This window comes from Salmo salar, chromosome ssa09, assembly GCF_905237065.1.
Source record: "Salmo salar chromosome ssa09, Ssal_v3.1, whole genome shotgun sequence".
Lineage (NCBI taxonomy): Eukaryota > Metazoa > Chordata > Actinopteri > Salmoniformes > Salmonidae > Salmo > Salmo salar.
Window position 1 is genome coordinate 105729881 of NC_059450.1, and position 22770 is coordinate 105752650.

General features: G+C 44.4%; 1 protein-coding gene and 1 long non-coding RNA gene across 2 annotated transcripts; one reads left to right on the forward strand and one right to left on the reverse strand.

Annotated features, from left to right (window-relative positions):
* Nucleotides 1–2137: 2137 nt before the first annotated feature.
* Nucleotides 2138–3102, forward strand: LOC123724138 (induced myeloid leukemia cell differentiation protein Mcl-1 homolog). Its single transcript, XM_045687083.1, is given in 3 exon segments — nt 2138–2601; nt 2603–2795; nt 2875–3102. Coding segments are annotated over 3 exon segments (399 nt in total). The 5' UTR covers nt 2138–2554; the 3' UTR covers nt 3034–3102.
* Nucleotides 3103–13032: 9930 nt separating this feature from the next.
* On the reverse strand, nt 13033–14012 carry LOC106612361 (uncharacterized). The gene is made up of 2 exons (XR_006771101.1): nt 13521–14012; nt 13033–13436 (listed from the first exon to the last, which is right to left on the reverse strand). It is a non-coding gene; the product is annotated as an uncharacterized lncRNA (long non-coding RNA).
* Nucleotides 14013–22770: the final 8758 nt, after the last annotated feature.

Genomic DNA, 22770 nt, shown 5'->3' on the forward strand with positions numbered 1-22770 from the left:
AGTGCTAAACTTGCTGGGTGTCTAAATAGGTCGCCCTGTGATGCCGGGCTATCTACTCAGAATATTGCAAAATGTGCTTTCACCGAAAAGCTATTTTAAAATCGGACATAGCGAGTGCATAAAGGAGTTCTGTATCTATAATTCTTTAAATAATTGTTATGTTTTTTGTGAACGTTTATCGTGAGTAATTTAGTAAATTCACCGGAAGTGTTCGGTGGGAATGCTAGTCACATGCTAGTCACATGCTAATGTAAAAAGCTGGTTTTTGATATAAATATGAACTTGATTGAACAAAACATGCATGTATTGTATAACATAATGTCCTAGGTGTGTCATCTGATGAAGATCATCAAAGGTTAGTGCTGCATTTAGCTGTGGTTTGGGTTCATGTGACATTATATGCTAGCTTGAAAAATGGGTGTCTGATTATTTCTGGCTCGGTACTCTGCTGACATAATCTAATGTTTTGCTTTCGTTGTAAAGCCTTTTTGAAATCGGACAGTGTGGTTAGATTAACAAGAGTCTTGTCTTTAAAATGGTGTAAAATAGTCATATGTTTGAGAAATTGAAGTAATAGCATTTCTAAGGTATTTGAATATCGCGCCACAGGATTACACTGGCTGTTGAGTAGGTGGGACGCAAGCGTCCCACTGGCCCAGAGAGGTTAATGGACTTGGTAGTGGACCATGACGTAGCCCACAGTGAGATATACTTATACAGGTCTGGGTCAAGTATTACCTATTGCTGTACTGGGTCTGACTGTGTCCCAATTATGGTTATGAATGTAAGTAACTGTGACCTATTGCTAGCTGGAATATCCCCAAATGGGTTTAAAACCTCTTATAGCTCTACTAGCAAGGTGACCATTACAGCTAAAGGGTTTGGGCTAGTCGCCCTCAAGGTTAGACAAGGTAGTCAGTATGAAACACCAGAGGGATTGAAACTTCATTTAAGTTCCGAAAATGCCAATGTCATTTGACTGGTGTTATATGAAAATGTGATTGTTGTGTTCCGAGATTACTTTTCAGGAATGGAAAGGGCTATACCTGTTCAATATGGAGAAGTACTGTTGAAGAGGATGTTATGATGCACATTGATGGAACATATGACACATATAAGTGTGCTGATTGTAACATAGTACTGTCTGGATACAAAAGAGGTGACCCTGGAGTAAATGAACACGTGCAGCACGGGGAAGGGCAGTGTCGCTATGTGAAGCTCCAGTACAGGGGACGTGAAAAGGAGCTTCTCATCCTACAAGGGAGGCTGAGGTTCCAAAGTGGGATGCAAGCATTCCTTGACTTCGTGTTGTACTCGAACGATGGCTACGTTGCAATCGCAGGTACAAAACATTGCATCATCTGTGCATCGACACCAGACCAAGATCATTACATGGCCTGCCCTGACATTGGTAACCGCTTCAAGGCAACATTGAAGCATCTGAAAGTGGCAGGGTCTATCGAGAGCGCTCCTTTGTTCACTAGGAGAGGACCTGGACATGAGTACAGCTGGGGAGACCTTGAATTGGATAGCTCCTTAGCTCAGGCACCAAACACTTTGGTGTACTAGGAGAGTCTGCCAACATGTACTACCTTCCAAATACGGTTGACACACACACAAATGTTTCATGTGTAACCTCGAAATCAAGGACTTTGTTGAGAACGATACCCTGCTAGGTGAGCACATCTTTCATGTATACAACACAAGCGGCCGCTGTAAGTACCTTACCGATAGGTACACGAATCGAGAAGACGAGCTAATGCTCTTACTGGGGAAGGAACGGTACAGGAGGGGAAAGACTGCATTCCCTGATAGCATCATCACCAACTCGGCTTATGGGTACACTTCAATCAGCGGCCTGAACCGCTGCGTTGTCTGCAGCGCCCTCACCATCCAGGGAAGGTACCTACCCTCCCAGGGACATCACCCTCACTGCGATGAAATGACCAAAGAACTTCGGATGAGGCTGAAGACTTTCACTTTTATACCTTGACATGTTACTCTTCTTTTGTTGTTACACATTACCTTCTACTGTAACAAACATAAGACATTCTATGAGCATAGGTGATATAATGATTGTAGTGTTGCTGTATTTAAATAAACGTAACATGAAGTACGTCTTTGATATCCTCTTGTCTCTTTGACCTGGCCGACTGCACAAGGCCGATGTTACCCCTGGTGTAATAGTTGCATTCTGTCAGTGTTAGAGCTAGCGTGAATAACTCCCATCGTGTATATATAAGTGTCAGGCTACCAGCGACTCATAAATGCACACAATGAAGATATCACATCAGGAAACATACCATCACCAGACCGGAGCCCTGGACATAGACACCAGGCAACTCATTAAATGTGTCCTAGGACAATGTACGGGACTTCTGAAACCTAGGTGGAACGAAAGCAAAGCTGTGTCAACAATGAGTAGAGTTATTGGGCAATTACTGGAGAAGCACAGATACACATACCATGGTAGGTATTGTGTTATGATACCAACAGCTAACATAAGCCAGTGACAAAGTCATTAAACATTTGTTGCACTATCGAACTTACAGGTATGATCAACACACTCTATGTGGATAACAGAGGGGATGACGTGAAGTTCAGTAGCCCATATCATCTTTGAAGACGGGACCGTCAACTGGGGCCGTGTTGCCAGCCTGATGTCTTTTGGGGCTGCGGTGTGCCAGTACTTGAGAGTCAAGGGGAGAGACGACTGTGTTGGCGTGGTGGGAGAAGAGATATCAGAGTACCTGGTCACTCACCACACGGACTGGCTAGTCAAACATAACTTCTGGGTACGTTCAGTAATGACTGAGAGATGCCACCATTGTCTTGGTATACCTGTAATCTAATATTTATTTTGAAATGTTCCAGAATGGGTTCGTGGAGTTCTTTCCAGTAGCAGAACCTGAGTCCAGATGTAGGAACATCATCATGACCCTTTTCGGATTGGCTGGTATTGGGGGCAACAATGACCTTCTTGGTTATGTGACTTTCAGAAGAGTCCTTTACCTGTTATCACTTTGTGCTTGATGCTTCTCACAATAGTAGAGATTGAGTATGATGTTAGGAATATGTACCGTAAAGGCTAATAAAGTAGTGAACCACATTTGTGTTTGGTGTCTATCGTGATCCTGTGTCAGTTGTACAAAATAACATATGACTGCAGTACACAACTACTACACAAGACAAGTACATCAAGGTATAGAATTTATTTGCAATGGTTTACGACAACAGTGGAGTTACATAGATGTTTACAATGGTATAATACAACAGTGGATGTATGGATATGTACAATGGTGTAATAGAACAGTGTGGATGTGTACAATGGTATAATACAACAGTGGAGTTACAGACAGAGTGCAGTCATATGCAGTACATCAGTGGTAAACTTGGGTATAGGCCAGGTACTGTCCTGTTCACAATAGTCCTGTTGGAAACCAAATACTGTTTCAGGGTTACTGTCAGTCCTCATCTAACCATAATAAGGACTCTAGTAGACTGTCTGTGTTGGTCCAATCAACCCTGCCCTCAGGAATGTTCATCAGGATGTCCTGAGTATCAAAGGTGTCAGTTGGCAGGTCCTCAGTGTCTATACACAGCACTTGGCTTGTGTGAGAGTCTCTCAGCATGCCCTTGTACCCGGGAAATGCATTGTTGATGTCTATACACTGCACTTCACCATTGGTACAGTCTTTCTGTGTACCGTTCCACTCCATCGGGAGGCACACTGGCTCTAATACGGAATTGGTCTCTAAGATATAGGACTCTGATATCACGGCATCATTGTCAACATAAAGCAACTGGTATTCAGAGGAGTCAATCTGGATGATCTGGGTATCAGAACCAATGGCATTAGGGTCAATGTACATACCCTCTGGTAAGCTATAGGACTCGGATATCACGGCATCATTGTCGACATAAAGCAACTGGTATTCAGAGGAGTCAATCTGGATGATCTGGGTGTCAGAACCAATGGCAATAGCGTCAATGCACATACCCTCTGTTACATTATTTTCCATGACCTGGCCTTCAGAGGAATCACCCCATATCCTTTCCAGAGTCCGTTTCCATTGGGAGTCCGAACACACCGAATTTGGCGCAGATGTGTAGCATCCTACCTTCCTTTTTATCACAACACCAATTACGTTCAGCACCCGGAAAATATCATACATCCTACGTGGTGGAATATCAAATGTCTTGACCAAGTCCTGCAAGGTGAACATCTGGTCAGCGGGGTGGTGGCACTGGAATCCTCATCTCTCCCAAGTGGACATTCTCTCTTTCTCTCCTGACCCATCTGTCTATCTCCTCCTTTGAATCCCATGCTGTCACAATCACTAGCCCATTCAAGCTTAACATCCTTACCATTTATTGCCCTCCAGGTTCCCTTGGAGAGTTCATCAATGAGCTTGACGCCTTGATAAGTTCCTTTCCTGAGGATGGCTCACCCCTCACAGTTCTGGGTGACTTTAACCTCCCTACGTCTACCTTTGACTAATTTCTCTCTGCCTCCTTCTTTCCACTCCTCTCCTCTTTTGACCTCACCCTCTCACCGTCCCCCCCTACTCACAAGGCAGGCAATACGCTTGACCTCATCTTCACTAGATGCTGTTCTTCTACTAATCTCACTGCAACTTCCCTCCAAGTCTCCGATCACTACCTTGTATCCTTTTCCCTCTCGCTCTCCTCCAACACTACTCACTCTGCCCCTACTCAGATGGTATTACGCTGTCGCAACCTTCGCTCTCTCTCTCCTGCTACTCTCTCCTCTTCCATCCTATCATCTCTTCCCTCTGCTCAATCCTTCTCCAACCAATCTCCTGATTCTGCCTCCTCAACCCTCCTCTCCTCCCTTTCTGCATCCTTTGACTCTCTATGTCCCCTATCCTCCCGACCGGCTCGGTCCTCCCCTCCTGCTCCGTGGCTTGACGACTCATTGCGAGCTCACAGAACAGGGCTCCGGGCAGCTAAGCGGAAATGGAGGAAAACTAGCCTCCCTGCGGACCTGGCATCTTTTCACTCCCTCCTCTCTACATTCTCCTCATCTGTTTCTGCTGCTAAAGCCACTTTCTCCTCCTCTGTTTCTGCTGCTAAAGCCACTTTCTACCACTCTAACTTCCAAGCATCTGCCTCTAACCCTAGGAAGCTCTTTGCCACCTTCTCCTCCCTCCTGAATCCTCCTCCCCCTCCCCCCCTCCTCCCTCTCTGCGGATGACTTCGTCAACCATTTTGAAAAGAAGGTCGACGACATCCGATCCTCGTTTGTTAAGTCAAACGACACAGCTGGTCCTGCTCACATTGCCCTACCCTATGCTTTGACCTCTTTCTCCCCTCTCTGTCCAGATGAAATCTTGCGTCTTGTGACGGCCGGCCGCCCAACAACCTGCCCGCTTGACCCTATCCCCTCCTCTCTTCTCCAGACCATTTCCGGAGACCTTCTCCCTTACCTCACCTCGCTCATCAACTCATCCTTGACCGCTGGCTACGTCCCTTCCGTCTTCAAGAGAGCGAGAGTTGCACCCCTTCTCAAAAAACCTACACTCGATCCCTCCGATGTCAACAACTACAGACCAGTATCCCTTCTTTTCTCTCCAAAACTCTTGAACGTGCCGTCCTTGGCCAGCTCTCCTGCTATCTCTCTCAGAATGACCTTCTTGATCCAAATCAGTCAGGTTTCAAGGCTGGTCATTCAACTGAGACTGCTCTTCTCTGTGTCACAGAGGCTCTCCGCACTGCTAAAGCTAACTCTCTCTCCTCTGCTCTCATCCTTCTAGACCTATCTGCTGCCTTTGATACTGTGAACCATCAGATCCTCCTCTCCACCCTCTCCGAATTGGGTATCTCCGGCGCGGCACACTCTTGGATTGCGTCCTACCTGACAGGTCGCTCCTACCAGGTGGCGTGGCGAGAATCAGTCTCCGCAACACATGCTCTCACCACTGGTGTCCCCCAGGGCTCAGTTCTAGGCCCTCTCCTATTCTCGCTATACACCAAAGTCACTTGGCTCTGTCATATCCTTACATGGTCTTTCCTATCATTGCTATGCAGACGACACACAATTAATCTTCTCCTTTCCCCCTTCTGATAACCAGGTGGCGAATTGCATCTCTGCATGTCTGACAGACATATCAGTGTGGATGACGGATCACCACCTCAAGCTGAACCTCGGCAAGACGGAGCTGCTCTTCCTCCCGGGGAAGGACTGCCCTTTCCATGATCTCGCCATCACGGTGGACAACTCCATTGTGTCCTCCTCCCAGAGTGCTAAGAGCCTCGGCGTGACCCTGGACAACACCCTGTCGTTCTCCGCTAACATCAAGGCGGTGACCCGATCCTGTAGGTTCATGCTATACAACATTCGCAGAGTACGACCCTGCCTTACACAGGAAGCGGCACAGGTCCTAATCCAGGCACTTGTCATCTCCCGTCTGGATTACTACAACTCCCTGTTGGCGGGGCTCCCTGCCTGTGCCATTAAACCCCTACAACTCATCCAGAACACTGCAGCCTGTCTGGTGTTCAACCTTCCCAAGTTCTCTCACGTCACCACGCTCCTCCGCACACTCCACTGGCTTCCAGTTGAAGCTCGCATCTGCTACATGACCATGGTGCTTCCCTACGGAGCTGTGAGGGGAACGGCACCTCCGTACCTTCAGGCTCTGATCAGGCCCTACACCCAAACAAGGGCACTGCGTTCATCCACCTCTGGCCTGCTGGCCCCCCTACCTCTGCGGAAGCACAGTTCCCGCTCAGCCCAGTCAAAACTGTTCGCTGCTCTGGCACCCCAATGGTGGAACAAGCTCCCTCACGACGCCAGGACAGCGGAGTCAATCACCACCTTCCGTAGACACCTGAAACCCCACCTCTTTAAGGAATACCTGGGATAGGATTAAGTAATCCTTCTAACACCCCCCCCCCAAAAAAAAAAAAGATATAGATGTACTATTGTAAAGTGGTTGTTCCACTGGATATCATAAGGTGAATGCACCAATTTGTAAGTTGCTCTGGATAAGAGCGTCTGCTAAATAATGTAAATGTAAATGTGATTGCGCACATGCAGGTAAACAGTTCCAATGTGTTTCTTCATACTAGGTTTGCTAAATACCGGACTCTGATACCTTTGTCGTTTGCATGTGTATACCTTCCTATCTTTACTCAGAAGTCCAATACCTTCCAGGGCACAGAGTACGTTGTATAGTCTGCTGCTGCCATTGGTGTCTAGATTCAATAACGGTACGAGAGACATGTAGGTGAAAGTGTTCAATGTCTCCATTAGATGTAGGGTCTGTTTTGTAAGTGTGTCCAGATGGGCGTCCTCAGGTACTGGTGACTGAGACATGGTTACTACTACTATGACACAGGGTAAGGTAGTACATTGTCTTTGGGTGGATGTACCCTATGCTGCCTAGTAGAGAGACTCAGTGTGTGGTGTTACAGTCTGGCAAACAATGGCTTTAAAGGGGTTTCCAGTAGTCCATTCATCCAACACCAACCATGTGTATCAGCCTTGCCTATAGTGACTTGTCAGACCAGGGCTATAGTATCCAACAACACCCCTTGTCCAACCAAAGCTGATCCCTCCACACATGGCTACATGGCAACTACGACTCCTATCCACTTAAGACTTGTATATCCAACCCAGACTGACTCCTCTAGCCATGCCTAATTCAGGACTGCTTAATTGTTACACCCTGTCCAACCATGAGTTTCAGAACGTGCCTATAGTGACCCCTCCAACCAAGGCTATGGTATCCAACAACACCCCTTGTCCAACCAACGCTGACTCCTCCAAACATGGCTACATACACGCTTGTCCAACCAAAGCTGACTCCTCTAACCATGGTAACTAGGGCTCGTATCTGCTTAAGACTTGTACAGCCAAGCAAGAGTGATCCCTCCAAACAAGGCTGACACCTCGAACTATGGCTAATTCATGCAACCAAGGCTGAATATGTCAACCCTGGATAGTTTACAAGGACTGCTTAGTTGTTCAGTAGCATAATCAATGGACCCTGCTCTTGCACTGATCACAGCCAGCCCGGTCTACATAGTCCCTTTGTAATCATTGTGAACCATAAGCAACACTACTGTGTCTTTGGCCGTTGCTAATAGGACCCACTACGCTACTTTGTCTTCTGTAGATGTTGTATCTAATGGTGTACAATAGAACCCATGGACACAGAATACCTCTGGTATCATTGTTTATTTCAATGGCAATTACAACATATGGGGCACAATCATTTCACGACACAAGCAAAGTCTATCAGATTAAGCACAATCTGGCAATTAACAAGGTGCCTGAGACTTTAAACAACGGTATGTGTCATAAAAATAATCAAACTCTCTCTTCGACTGGAGATGTGAATATGAATAAAGATGTCCCCAGTGTTCGATCTTGTCAAGCATCCGACAGCCGTCATTCCGCAAGTAGCTGTAGACAGTGTATCCTTCTGGGTAAACAGGGACACTTCTCACCCCATTACACTTGTTGAATATGTGGTCGCCGGTGCAGAACAGGAGGCCTTGAGTGGTACATTCGTGATGCTTTTCTACCTTGTACAAGGTACACGGGATCCCGACCAGCTTCTCGACCTCATCGAGTGTCATAGGCATCCTAGTCTCGAAGTAGCCACGGATTGTAGTCTGCTGACAGTGACACTCAGTTAGGCCCATAACATGACATTCGCATAACAGGTCCAGACCCTGGTCTCTGCCAGACGGGTACACCCAGATGTGTATGTAACTGCACGTGAGGTTGTTCAGTCTGGCACCTAGAGCCTCTAAGGCAGACCGGAGGTACGGGTCCACGAGAATACGCCACTTGGTGGAACACGTCATCCGGGAAGACCTGGTAACAACACCATTCGGCTTCGATTGAGGCTTAGATTGCCTCAACATGGTTTCTCCTTCCATTGTCAAACTCGCTATACCTTGCATTACTGCTGTATGGTCACACTCCATTGATCCAGTATACATAGAGCACAACCCCCTTCTTGGTATAGAGGTTGAATACAATTGTGAGTACACAGATAGAATCAGACTGTATATAGTTGAGTCTGGTCAACGGACCCCTTGTACAGTGACACTACCCTCTCCATACCCACACTGAAATATCCAGCGTTGGATACGTCCTCCCCCTAAACACAGTGTCGGTTGGCTATATGAACCCTAGCTTGACATGTCCTACTGTCATATCTGTGCTTTATTACTACTCTCCACTCTATAACTGAACCTTTGTCAGGTAATCCAACCTCTCATAGCTGTGTCTCACATCTTCTAGGCTATCATGTTTCCTATAAAAGCTAGTGGTGTTGATAAAGGAATTCTATATCTTGATGATAATAATCAATAATCAATATGCCTTGACTAATGCCCAAGGTTTGTAAGACAATGGGTTAAATAATTAGGCAAGGACTCAGCTTTCTGCAAAAGGTTTCTGTAGCTTTATTCAGAGAACGTTCTGAGGTCAGGATAACAAAGCAGTCATTATATAGTTCTTGCTTACTTACGCACATGCATTTACACACAAACTGTTGGTGACCTGCATTCCCCTTTAACTTCCCACACTGTTTATCACTATCCAGCTCAGCCTGTTCCTTTCCCTCAAGGTTAGGAACCCCTCGAAGTTTCTACTCCCTTTATCATCTGTCCCCTGCTCTCTACACTAATTACATACACACATTTCTTTCCCTCTCCAGTCGTTCCTGGACTTTCTGTGACTAATCAGACCAATCGATCACTACATTGATCATTACATTGATTATTCATTAACCATGCTGTAAGACTAATAATTCATCATGGTTTATTGATTAATTTACCTTTATTAGATAATTCTCTTATCAGGTGTAGATACTCTTTCAACAGTAGCTTCTGAAATGGCATCGAACCCAGGCTTCAATTGCAAACCCACACAGGAGCCTTCAATGTTACCACTGGGATACCAAGGTAGCAATCGCTTCCTGATGTTAACTGACGAAAGCAGCCCCTGGACTCGGTCTGAGACGAGTGATACAGCCGATATGAACGATGCAGAGACTGATATGTTCAACCGTATGCTCCAGTTTGCTACATCAGGCCCTCCTTTCACATTAACTTTCAAAGTGATGATGTCAGGCTACCACAGAGTCAATACGTCGATCTTTGTGAAGGGCAACAGAAGAATGATGGCCCTTGCGCGGGATATACACGAGTGCCCGAATAGGCACACCACCTATCACACCTATCTGTATAGGGCTCACATGGAATGTGAATCATTTCTAAGCGCTGTATGTGCTGCTGCTGACAAAGCTCCAGGAACGTCTTCTTCGGTGTCAAACGGCGTCAGCGACGTCAAACGACCAACCGAAGACGACTTTGATGTTTGCCTTACCGTCGAGATCGATCAAACTCTACAGCAACAGACTAGGATTGAGACTGGTCCTAAGTGTCCCAAGAACATGATACTCGTCTTGAACAAGGGACCGGTTTATAACATGGAAGACATCTGGTGCGCAATGAAGAATGTGGTGTATCGAGTGTTCCTCTCTACCTACCTGCCACTATGTGGAATAGATGGAATTGGGAGAAATATGAGCAAGATGATGGAATGAGCAAGTGTGGAAGGGGCAAGAGCGGAAGGAGCAGGTGTGGATATAGGACAACCTGTAGCTGCCACTGATGAAGGGTCCGGTGTGGATGTAGGACAACCTGTAGCTGCCACTGATGAAGAGTCCGGTGTGGATGACAGCGGGTGACATTTAGCAAACAGCCCAATATCTATTGCCAGGATATGGGAAATGATGGTCTAAGCCTAGGGTAGAGCAAGCTTGCTTTTATTATGTATCACTTCTATTGTTGAGAATATAACCATGTCAATGTACCATTGTGTCTGTATCCATTGCAAATGAACAATAATAAACTAATGAAATGCTACAGAAGTGTGTATGTGTGTGTGTGTGTGTGTAATAAAACTCATGGACACAGAGTGCATCTGGTAACATCATGTATTTCATGTACAACTACAGCAGAAAGTGTTCACAAGCATTTACTGTGGCAGAACAAGTGTCATCTGGAGCCATTTGTTCAAGTCTGGTTAACAAGTGTGTGGCACAGGTACAAGTTACAGCCTGGATCCCATAGCCGTCTTAGTCTCAACTTAGCGGTCGATTGTAGCAGCGGGTAGAGAGTGTCACTCAGTGGTTATCACATCATGCGGAGCACTTTATATATGCATCATGTCCAACCCAGTACATAGTGAGAGGGGAGTAAAATAGAACAGTATTGCCATTTCCAAAGCAGCCAAAGCCTTGCCTTCTTCACAACCAAAACAGATTGTACCCTCTGTGTAAATAGACAGACCCGGACATGCTATGGTCCCGAACTGGGAGTCAGTGAGATCTCTCACGGCGATATATCCACTCAGGCAGAATGCAAGTGGAACTCCGTTATCCTGGGGTATCTGAACCTTGGGGAGACAGAATCAATGTGTTACACAAGCTCACTACCTTACCCTTGTTAATTTAACACAGTGACAGTGACAGTGTATGACTTACAGCGCAATCAAGGTATTTCCTAACGCGCATCTTACGGTCTGTCTAACCCTTGGAGCCTGGTCCATTGTCAAAGGGTGTGTTCTCTAACAGTGTCTCTATGGACAGGATACTGAGAATGTTCCATTTATCTGGAAGTGTAGGTGAGACCGGTATAAGTGCTGTTCCATTCTTGCAGGATAACAGCACCCTTTGATAGTGAGGGAAGATAGAACAGGTGTTTTGTAGGACAGGTCCTCAAAAACTATGTTCCAATTACCAAGCTACAGGCATCATCATGGTTATATTGCAAATTAATGGTTGGACTGTCCAGGCCTAATCGGTTCCTCAAAAAGGATCCATTGTCGGATTACCAAGCTTGAGGCAGCATCATGGTTGACTTGTGCATCTGTGGTTGGATCGGTCAGACAGATGCGGAATACACAGCACTGTTTGGTCAGACTACTTAGACCATTAACAACCCCCCTCAAAAGTCAATGATGCTATATATAAGCTACTACAACTGAACCACTATACCAATCAGAATGGAGAAATACAAGAGAGGCCCTGTTTTAGGCAGCGGTGCATATGGAACCGTGTACAAAGTGACTTGTCTGACAACTGGGAAGGAGTATGTCTTGAAATATCACAACAGCAACAGAGGCATAGAGGACACAATAGTGAGAGAACTTTCATGTCTCACTGCACTAAGGGGTCACCCATATGTGATCGACATGCACAATTGTTTTGTAGATGATGGCAAGATAGCCATGCTTATGACCTACGCACCCTACACGTTGAGCGACGCTATCCACAATGGATACGGTGTGAAGTCGTACTACGAACAAGACTGTTGGCTACAGTGTCTCCCTTTGAGTTTCGTTGCTCACTTTAGTACACAAGTGGCTAATGCCCTGTCATACATGCACAGAAAGAATATAATACACAGGGACATTACGCCTTACAACGTGCTGCTGACAGAAAATCTCACAGTGAAAGTGGCTGACTTGGGCCTCTCTAGACTTTCCGTGGAAGTGATGAGCCCAAATGTGGTCACGGCGCCCTACAGGGCGCCCAAATTGTTTTCCCAAAGACATACATCTGCAAAGTACACATGTGCCATAGACATGTGGAGTCTAGGGGTTATGATAGTGGATGCAATGCAAGGGAGGTGTGTATTCATTGGCAGTAACATCAGATGTGAGAATAAGTCCACCTACAAGATCATCACAAGGACTCTATTTCCCAAAGAGAAACACAGTGCATCCACAAGCACACCCTGCGACCCTGACAACATAATGCCTAAAGTGATGCAGTGTGAACTAGTGAAAAGGATAGTCTTCAGATTGCTCACTGTCCGTGACACAGAGAGAATGTTGGCTCATGAACTGCTTCAGGACAGAGAATGGATGCGTGCTGCCGATATGACCAAGGAAGACCAAGATATAGTCAGAGGCCAGATACAGAGAAATAAAAGTACAGAGTGTGCGAAGTGAAGACAAAACACTAGCTGGACAGGGTGTGATGAGTCTTTAACATGTTTATTCTGATGTTTCTTTTAAATGTATATTGAATATCCTTAAACAGTTATGATTATACATTCATGATTAATATGGTATCATTGTAGTGTCACAATAGATGTACAGGCAGGTATATTGTCAATAAACGATGTAATACCAAAGGCATCACATGCATCCTATATGTCAGTGGTAAATACACAATACCAAGAGTATAGGTAAATTATTGCTTGCACTACACAAGACACACTATAAGGCAACATAAAAAGTCAGTACATGAGTAGATTATTCATGATCAGAGTTGCCATCGTAATGAACAGTGGTATCAGGATGTGTGTGTTCAGGTTAGGTCCAGCAGACGGCCAAGACTTTTCCAAATCGACTATCATCCTCTTCAAGGTCCGTATACCTGCAGGGTGAGAAACAGGGTTAGCCCAATGCAAATAGTAGTAGTAGTAGTACTGTAATTAAAAGGAAACAACGTTCAAAACACTGTCACTGATGTTGAGCAGTTTCACCGGTCTCCTCACATCCTCCAACTCCTTCAGATCTGGCATGGTCAACATTGGGTTTCTTCGGGTTGTTGTAGTGGTGGTGGCACTCGCCGAGGCTGCTAGTTGTACATTGGAGCATGACATGTCAGCTTGCCCATGTCTCTGATACATGAAATAATGGTATTGCTTATCACCATATCCCCCGAATGTGGTTCCTTCATTGATAATGAAACAGCACTGGTGTGAGCTAAACCTCTCTAGGGAAGGTGGGACGAAATCGTCCCACCTACGTAACAGCCAGTGGAATCCTGTGGAGCGTTATTCAAATACCTTAGAAATGCTATTACTTCAATTTCTCAAACATATGACTATTTTACACCATTTTAAAGACAAGACTCTCGTTAATCTAACCACACTGTCCGATTTCAAAAAGGCTTTACAACGAAAGCAAAACATTAGATTATGTCAGCAGAGTACCCAGCCAGAAATAATCAGACACCCATTTTTCAAGCTAGCATATAATGTCACATAAACCCAAACCACAGCTAAATGCAGCACTAACCTTTGATGATCTTCATCAGATGACAATCTTAGGACATTATGTTATACAATACATGCATGTTTTGTTCAATCAAGTTCATATTTATATCAAAAACCAGCTTTTTACATTAGGATGTGACATTCAGAACTAGCATACCCCCCGCAAACTTCCGGTGAATTTACTAAATTACTCACGATAAACGTTCACAAAAAACATAACAATTATTTTAAGAATTTTAGATACAGAACTCCTCTATGCACTCGCTATGTCCGATTTTAAAATAGCTTTTCGGTGAAAGCACATTTTGCAATATTCTCAGTAGATAGCCCGGCATCACAGGGCTAGCTATTTAGCCTCTCTAGGCTAGGCGGGACGAATTCGTCCCACCTACGTAACAGCCACGGCTATCCTGTGGCGCGATTTTCAAAACCTTAAAAATCCTATTACTTCAATTTCTCAAACATATGACTATTTTACAGCCATTTAAAGATAAGACTCTCGTTAATCTAACCACACTGTCCGATTTCAAAAAGGCTTTACAACGAAAGCAAAACATTAGATTATGTCAGCAGAGTACCAAGCCAGAAATAATCAGACACCCATTTTTCAAGCCAGCATATAATGTCACCAAAACCCAGAAGACAGCTAAATGCAGCACTCACCTTTGATGATCTTCATCAGATGACAACCCTAGGACATTATGTTATACAATACATGCATGTTTTGTTCAATCAAGTTCATATTTATATCAAAAACCAGCTTTTTACATTAGCATGTGACGTTCAGAACTAGCATACCCCCGCAAACTTCCGGGGAATTCGCTAACATTTTACTAAATTACTCACGATAAACGTTCACAAAAAGCATAACAATTATTTTAAGAATTATAGATACAGACCTCCTCTATGCACTCGATATGTCCGATTTTAAAATAGCTTTTTGGTGAAAGCACATTTTGCAATATTCTAAGTACATAGCCCAGGCATCATGGGCTCGCTTATTTAGACACCCGGCAAGTTTAGCACTCACCATAATCATATTTACTATTATAAAAATGTCATTACCTTTTGTTGTCTTCGTCAGAATACACACCCAGGACAGCTACTTCAATAACAAATGTTGGTTTGGTCCAAAATAATCCATCGTTATATCCGAATAGCGGCGTTTTGTTCGTATGCGTTCCAGACACTATCCGAAATAGTAAAGAAGTGTCACGCGCTTGGCGCAATTCGTGACAATAAAATTCTAAGTATTCCATTACCGTACGTCGAAGCATGTCAACCGCTGTTTAAAATCAATTTTTACGACATTTTTCTCGTAGAAAAGCGATAATATTCCGACAGGGAATCTCCTTTTCGGCAAACAGAGGAAAAAATCCCAAAGGCGGGGGCGGTCGGGGTCACGCGCATAAGCTAGTGTCTCTTGATGGGCCACTTGAGAAAGGCGATAATGTGTTTCAGCCTGGGGCTGGAATGACGACATTCTGTTTTTTCCCGGGCTCTGAGAGCCTATGGAAGACGTGGGAAGTGTCACGTTAGAGCAGAGATCCTTAGTAAATGATAGAGATGGAAAAGAAGTTCAACAAATGGTCAGACAGGCCACTTCCTGTAAAGGAATCTCTCAGGTTTTGACCTGCCATTTGAGTTCTGTTATACTCACAGACACCATTCAAACAGTTTTAGAAAATTTAGGGTGTTTTCTATCCATATGTAATAAGTATATGCATATTCTAGTTACTGAGTAGGAGTGGTAACCAGATTAAATCGGGTATGTTGTTTATCCAGCCGTGTCAATGCTGCCCCCTAGCCCTAACAGGCTAATTTCCTTAATTACCACCAAGTGTGGTACTCACCAAAGTCAGATTTACTATAAGAAAAATGTTATTACCTTTGCTGTTCTTCGTCAGAATGCACTCCCAGGACTTCTACTTCAATAACAAATGTTGGTTTGGTTCAAAATAATCCATAGTTATGTTCAAATATCCTCTGTTTTGTTCCTGCGTTCAAGACACTATCCGAAGTGTAAAGAAGGGTGACGCGCCCGACGCGTTTCATGACAAAAAAATTCTAAATATTCCATTACCGTACTTCGAAGCATGTCAACCGCTGTTTAAAATACATTTTTATGCCATTTTTCTCATAAAAAAGCGATAATATTCCAACCGGGAATCTGTGTTTTAGCTCAAAGAGAGAGAAAATAAAAACATGGGGTCACCTCGTGCACGCGCCTCAGTCTCATTGTCCTCTGATAGACCACTTACCAAAGGCGCTAATGTTTTTCAGCCAGGGGCTGCCTCGACATCATTCAGCTTTTTCCCGGGTTCTGAGAGCCTATGGGAGCCGTAGGAAGTGTCACGTTACAGCAAAGATCCTAAGTTTTCAATAAAAAGAGTCAAGAAGCCCAAGGAATGGTCAGAGAGGGCACTTCCTGTACAGAATCTTCTCAGGTTTTTGCCTGCCATTGAGTTCTGTTATACTCACAGACACCATTCAAACAGTTTTAGAAACTTTAGGGTGTTTTCTATCCAAAGCCAATAGTTATATGCATATTCTAGTTTCTGGGCAGTAGTAATAACCAGATTAAATCGGGTACGTTCTTTATCCGGCCGTGTAAATACTGCCCCCTAGCCCTAACAGGTTAACATTCTGCTCATAATGTCATTCCACACTTCAATTAAACTCCACATGTTGCGATTTCCAGGTTCTATGTAGAACATAGAGATTGTAATGACACCATTCAGCGGCTTAACAAAGGCTGCCCTCTTAACCGAGTCAACCTTGGCAGTGTAGTAGAACATAGCACGTGTCTGCCTTCACACTCAGAGTAAAGGTCTCATTTCCTATCCTGTAAGTGCCTTCGTCGGTGCACGTGATGAAGCGAATTATAACCTGGGACCCCACTGGGGTTTGCGTAACCTCATATATGTGTTCCCTAGCATACACAACATTATTGTCTTTATAGAAAGGCTCAGTGGGACTCTCGAAGCATCCCGGCAACTTGACAGTGTTTCCCATTGTTGCTAGAATGGTGATGGGTTCAGGTCTCTCATGTGTAAGAACACACAACACTCAAATGTACTTGCTGCAGTGAACAGCATACACATGTTGATAACAATGTGCATTTCCATAGTGACCGGTTATATACAAGTGCTAGACAGAGTGGAGTCTTGACTGTGTTTACAGAGAGGGCAGCCTATGAATGGCTCCTGCAGGAGCAGTTGCTTCCTTTTATACCCCATAAAAACACATCCCCCTTCCCCTGACATCTATGTATCATCCACACATGGCTGATTCAACCTACCCAATGTGAAGTCTATGAGGGGAAGGATTAAGCTACATACAACTGACAAGTCCACGTACATGGGTTCCAGAGCTCCATCCTAGCTCTGTCACCAAAACACTGATAACATTGTAGCTCTGGATGTGTAAAGTGAGTGGTTACCCTATATATCACACCAATGAATGTTGACACAGGATCAGGTATGGGAATGCTGGACTAGTAGCAAAGTGTTGAGTGTGAAACGCAATACAAAGTCTCATACACAGGTGTCACTGTTTATTACAATAAATTATACATATAGACCCACATGTATATGCTACATAGCCTACTCAATCAGGATCAACATATATACGCTAACAAGGAAATAAGTTTGTTCAAGAGAAACACACTCTTCAAGGAGTGAAATTCACGGATAAAGACAATTCCACCACAGGGCTGTACCACATACTGACAGTTACTCCTCCTCTCGAACACTCCAGCCTTAGATCTCCACTGTAGCCTAAGACGTGCCACATACTGAGACATTGTGATATACGTGATATGGCCCTCTTGTATACAGGAGATACGTCTCCAATTGAATGTCCTCTTCCTGCTCACCAGACATGAGTGATAAACGTTTTGCGTTGATCAAGGGCACAGGTATGTAACTGTCCAGAACAGCATCAGCATCCAGCAGATAGTCAGGGAGCTGTTGTTCAGCACTCCACTTGTCCACAAACACCGGGTTGCACAATGACTCTCCGTTCACCACATACACCTTGTTGAAACACTTGAAAAAACAGCATATCATCTCCTTCCTAGCTCCTGTGATCGAGATCAAGGGTCTGGGTATGTAACTGGAAGACACAAACAGTATGCGCCGTTCCTCCTGCTGGCATGTGCTTTCAAAGTCCTTCAGTCTATTGGTTATGTACCGTGTGTATTCATGAACAAGAAGCTCTTGGTCCAGAATAGAGCTGTACTCTCCCCTATACGATGAGTCCAGGTCTACTAAGAAGTCGTACTTGAAGTCTTTATCCATCACAGTGTCATTCATAAACAGACCATGTGAGTCGAGCTCCTGTTTACCCCCTCTAATTACTACATAATCCACAGAGAAAGTACCGTAAGCACCTCTTGTGTTCGACTTTATATCACCTGTACGGACTGTGCTGGGATTCAACCCAGTTGCAGTATTATTATTACTGTTAGGTATATGAGTTACGGTTGGAATGATGTTACACTCCCTTGGCAAGGATGTATCTGTTACAGTAATAGTATATTTTAGAAAACCAAGCCATATGATAAAAGCGCTTCCATGAAACATCAAGTCACAAGGCACTATAGGGGTAGTGTTAGGAGCACAGTTAAAAAGACTGACAGTTATGAACACCAGGTAATTCATTCACACATAGACACACATGTACCACATATAGACCAGTCATGCCTTCTGTGTGTCGTTCACTGGTGTCCGTCTAATACCGCATGGAAGGTGTTGAACAACACATAATAGACAACCCTCTCCATAGACCTCCAGACCTTACAAAGGTCCTCATGAGTGCCCATTTTAAAGGTCTCCTTGAGAGGATATGAGCAGTTGTTGTTGACCTCAATGTTGGTGTGATGTGTGAGAGCTTGATCAACGCTTAAGGTGATTGTTAAATCGAAGTCTCCGTTGTCCATTTTTCTGGGGCAGATGAACTCCGAGCTGAGCGGAGTTTGAGGCTCACTGACGGCACATCTCCCCTTCTCCAGATAATAAACACATGGTGCTTGTACCTCGTGCATAAAGCGGTGAAACGTATGGTGTTCAGAGCGCAGTGTCTGTATCTCATTCAAGGTTTTAGTCAATCCCGGAAAACCTAGACAGGTAATAGTTGTCTTGTATCTGGCAAAGCCTGAAAGTCTCACGGTGTAGTTCAGTTTGAAAATGGGTGGCGGTATACCCTGTTCGATCATATGGTCTAGAAGCTCCCGAGTATCTCTTTCCAGCTTCGATCGAGTGGAACACAAAGCTATCGGTACAGTTTGTTTCCCTGTGTCAAGGCCATGGCGCTGCTGGTCCATCAGGACTTTGGCCATCATAGAATATGCAGTAGAACCTAACTATCTGCTACGATCTGGAATGAGATTGTGCTGTCAGCAAAAAAATGGAGACGGTAATAGGTCAGAACAGTTCCTTGTGCAGTTGAAAGACAAGAGGTTGGACAATTGTAGAGATATACAGCAAATGGGACTGTGACTAGTGGCTCAACAGAGGCTCATGAACTACACCACCTTTCACATTTACGAACGTCTGCTGTATATAGCCAGACTCTCGCGACACCCATAAGAGTGCTTCTCTCTACACATATCCAAATGTGCAACTTTTTCGAAACAATCACTAATCTGTTCCAAAAGACCACCAGGATTGGTATGGCCATAGACACACATTTCCCCTACCAGTACAATGTACTGCCCTTTGAATGTTTGGATAAGTCCTTCGTAGCCAATAGCATGAAAACAGGGGTATATAAACATCAAGGTGTCCACTCCAGTGTATTTGTCAACTGCGTCGACACAGGACAGTTTTTCCACCATGCCGTGAGGAGGCTCGATGTCCGTGATATGAACTGTCTTTGCACTAAGTACCTTGTAAGCAATGTAGCATTCGGTTAACATGAACCTGCTGCCCACTGCTAGGATGTCATTCATCCCGGACACAGTTAGATGTGACATGTTTTCTATCAAATCGGTAAAACAACTGTTTCCGTATTGGAAACGTAGAGGTGTTTCTTTCAAAATACTGTCCATGAACACAGCTGCACCTTCCCAAAAGTCATCACATTCATCATCAACACCAGCCTTGTTCAAGTAAAGCTTCTTGATCATCTCTGAAGAGACTGGTTGATGACTCACATGCCCACACCATGCATCACATGAGAAGGTGCTGTCCACAGACACACTATCCGCCATAGTAGAGGTGAAGGGAGAGGCCGATATCACTTATGAGGTGTGTTAAATCTAGACGTTCCGCTAGCGGAACACCGCTCCAATATCCAATGATAGGGCGTGACGCGAAATACAAACTCCTCGAAAATCCGAAAACTTCAATTTTTCAAACATATGACTATTTTACACCATTGTAAAGACAAGACTCTCCTTTATCTAACCACACTGTCCGATTTCAAAAAGGCTTTACAACGAAAGCAAAACATTAGATTATGTCAGGAGAGTACCCAGCCAGAAATAATCAGACACCCATTTTTCAAGCTAGCATATAATGTCACAAAAAACAAAACCACAGCTAAATGCAGCACTAACCTTTGATGATGTTCATCAGATGACACTCCTAGGACATTATGTTATACAATACATGCATGTTTTGTTCAATCAAGTTCATATTTATATCAAAAAACAGCTTTTTACATTAGCATGTGACGTTCAGAACTAGCATTCCCACCGAACACTTCCTGTGAATTTACTAAATTACTCACGATAAACGTTCACAAAAAACATAACAATTATTTTAAGAATTATAGATACAGAACTCCTCTATGCACTCGATATGTCCGATTTTAAAATAGCTTTTCGGTGAAAGCACATTTTGCAATATTCTGAGTAGATAGCCCGGCCATCACAGGCTAGCTATTTTGACACCCACCAAGTCTGGTACTCACCAAACTCAGATTTACTATAAGAAAAATTGGATTACCTTTGCTGTTCTTCGTCAAAATGCACTCCCAGGACTTCTACTTCAACAACAAATGTTGGTTTGGTTCCAAATAATCCATAGTTATATTCAAATAGCGGCGTTTTGTTCGTGCGTTCAAGACACTATCCGAAGGGTAACGAAGGGTGACGCGCGGACACGTATCGTGACAAAAAAATTCAAAATATTCCATGTCAAACGCTGTTTAAAATCAATTTTTATGCGATTTTTCTCGTAAAATAGTGATAATATTCCGACCGGGAGTCGTTGTTTTCGTTCAAAGACTGAAAATGCAAAATGGACTCTTCACGTGCACACACGCACCCGTCTCATTGTTCTCAGATCGACCACTATTCAAATGCGCTACTGTTTTTCAGCCAGAGACTGCAGAGTCATTATTCAACGTTCTGGCGTCTTCTGAGAGCCTATGGGAGCCTTAGAAAGTGTCACGTTACAGCAGAGATCCTCTGTTTTGGATAGAGATGACAAAGAAGGCCAAGAAATGGTCAGACAGGGTACTTCCTGTACAGAATCTTCTCAGGTTTTGGCCTGCCATTTGAGTTCTGTTATACTCACAGACACCATTCAAACAGTTTTAGAAACTTTGGAGTGTTTTCTATCCAAAGCTACTAATTCTATGCATATTCTGGGCAGGAGTAATAACCAAATGAAATCGGGTATGTTTTTTATCTGGCCGTGAAAATACTGCCCCCTATCCATAACAAGTTAACACTCATCAGCGGCGTTGAGCCTGTTGCAAGGGTGTCGCCGCTCTGATTTGGTATCCGCGCAGCAGCCTCATGTAGACTGAGTGATAGCTCGGTTGCTGATTCTCCAGTGTGTGGAGGACCGTACCCTCCCATGTCTTCCCTCACTTGGACAAGATAGCTGTAGTCAGACATAGGTGCCTTGCTAGCACATACCATATGAGGTCCGACATCACAACCGCGGTAGGCTGTCCCAAATACATTTTTACACAGGGGCTGTGGCTGTAACAACGGTCTGGGGATGGATGAGTTGGCTCTAGTTCTACAACCCAGAGGCGTTTTGGATACAAGGGTTCCCGTTGGCCGGTTACGCTCTGGTTGGACGTTATGTCCATTTGCAAGGAAGCTGAATGCCTTGGCTCTAATGGCACACAACTTCTCAGTTGACTCCTCCCTATATAAAGCCAGATCCTCCTTTTGATACCCATAGAAATCTGCCAGGAGAGCCAATCTGATCATAACTTCAAACCCCTGCATCTGAGACAACTCCTCTTTGCTTGGCAACACAGTACTCGACTCTTGTGATTCAATCAGGGCCTGAGACAGTTCATCCCAGAGCTCCAAACAGAATTTGTAAGCGTCACCGCATTCCGAAGTCCTTGTCTTAGACGTCAACATCTTGACTAGTTTAGTTTGTAGTCGTGGAGTAGACCCACTATCTCTCTGTTTAGAATGACAAACTGTGTTAAGACACTCCAGGTAAGCCTGCAACAGGATGGATTTTGCATAGCGACGGGACCACACGATTCCGGTATCGTCTACCCCTGCCCCACAACCCCATTTGCTCCAGTGCTTCTCAAGTCCCCAGTGGTCTTGCATCTCCATTGCCCAAACGTCTTCCCCGACGAGGTGTTGAAGGTGCACGCAGAACACCTAGGGCACTTCTTGGCGTTACGGAACGTTCCTAAGATAAACCGGGACTTCGAATCGACCATGTTTCTCAGCATGTGCGAATTGTTCACTCGGAACACTGTCCTCTCTCTGTACGAGAA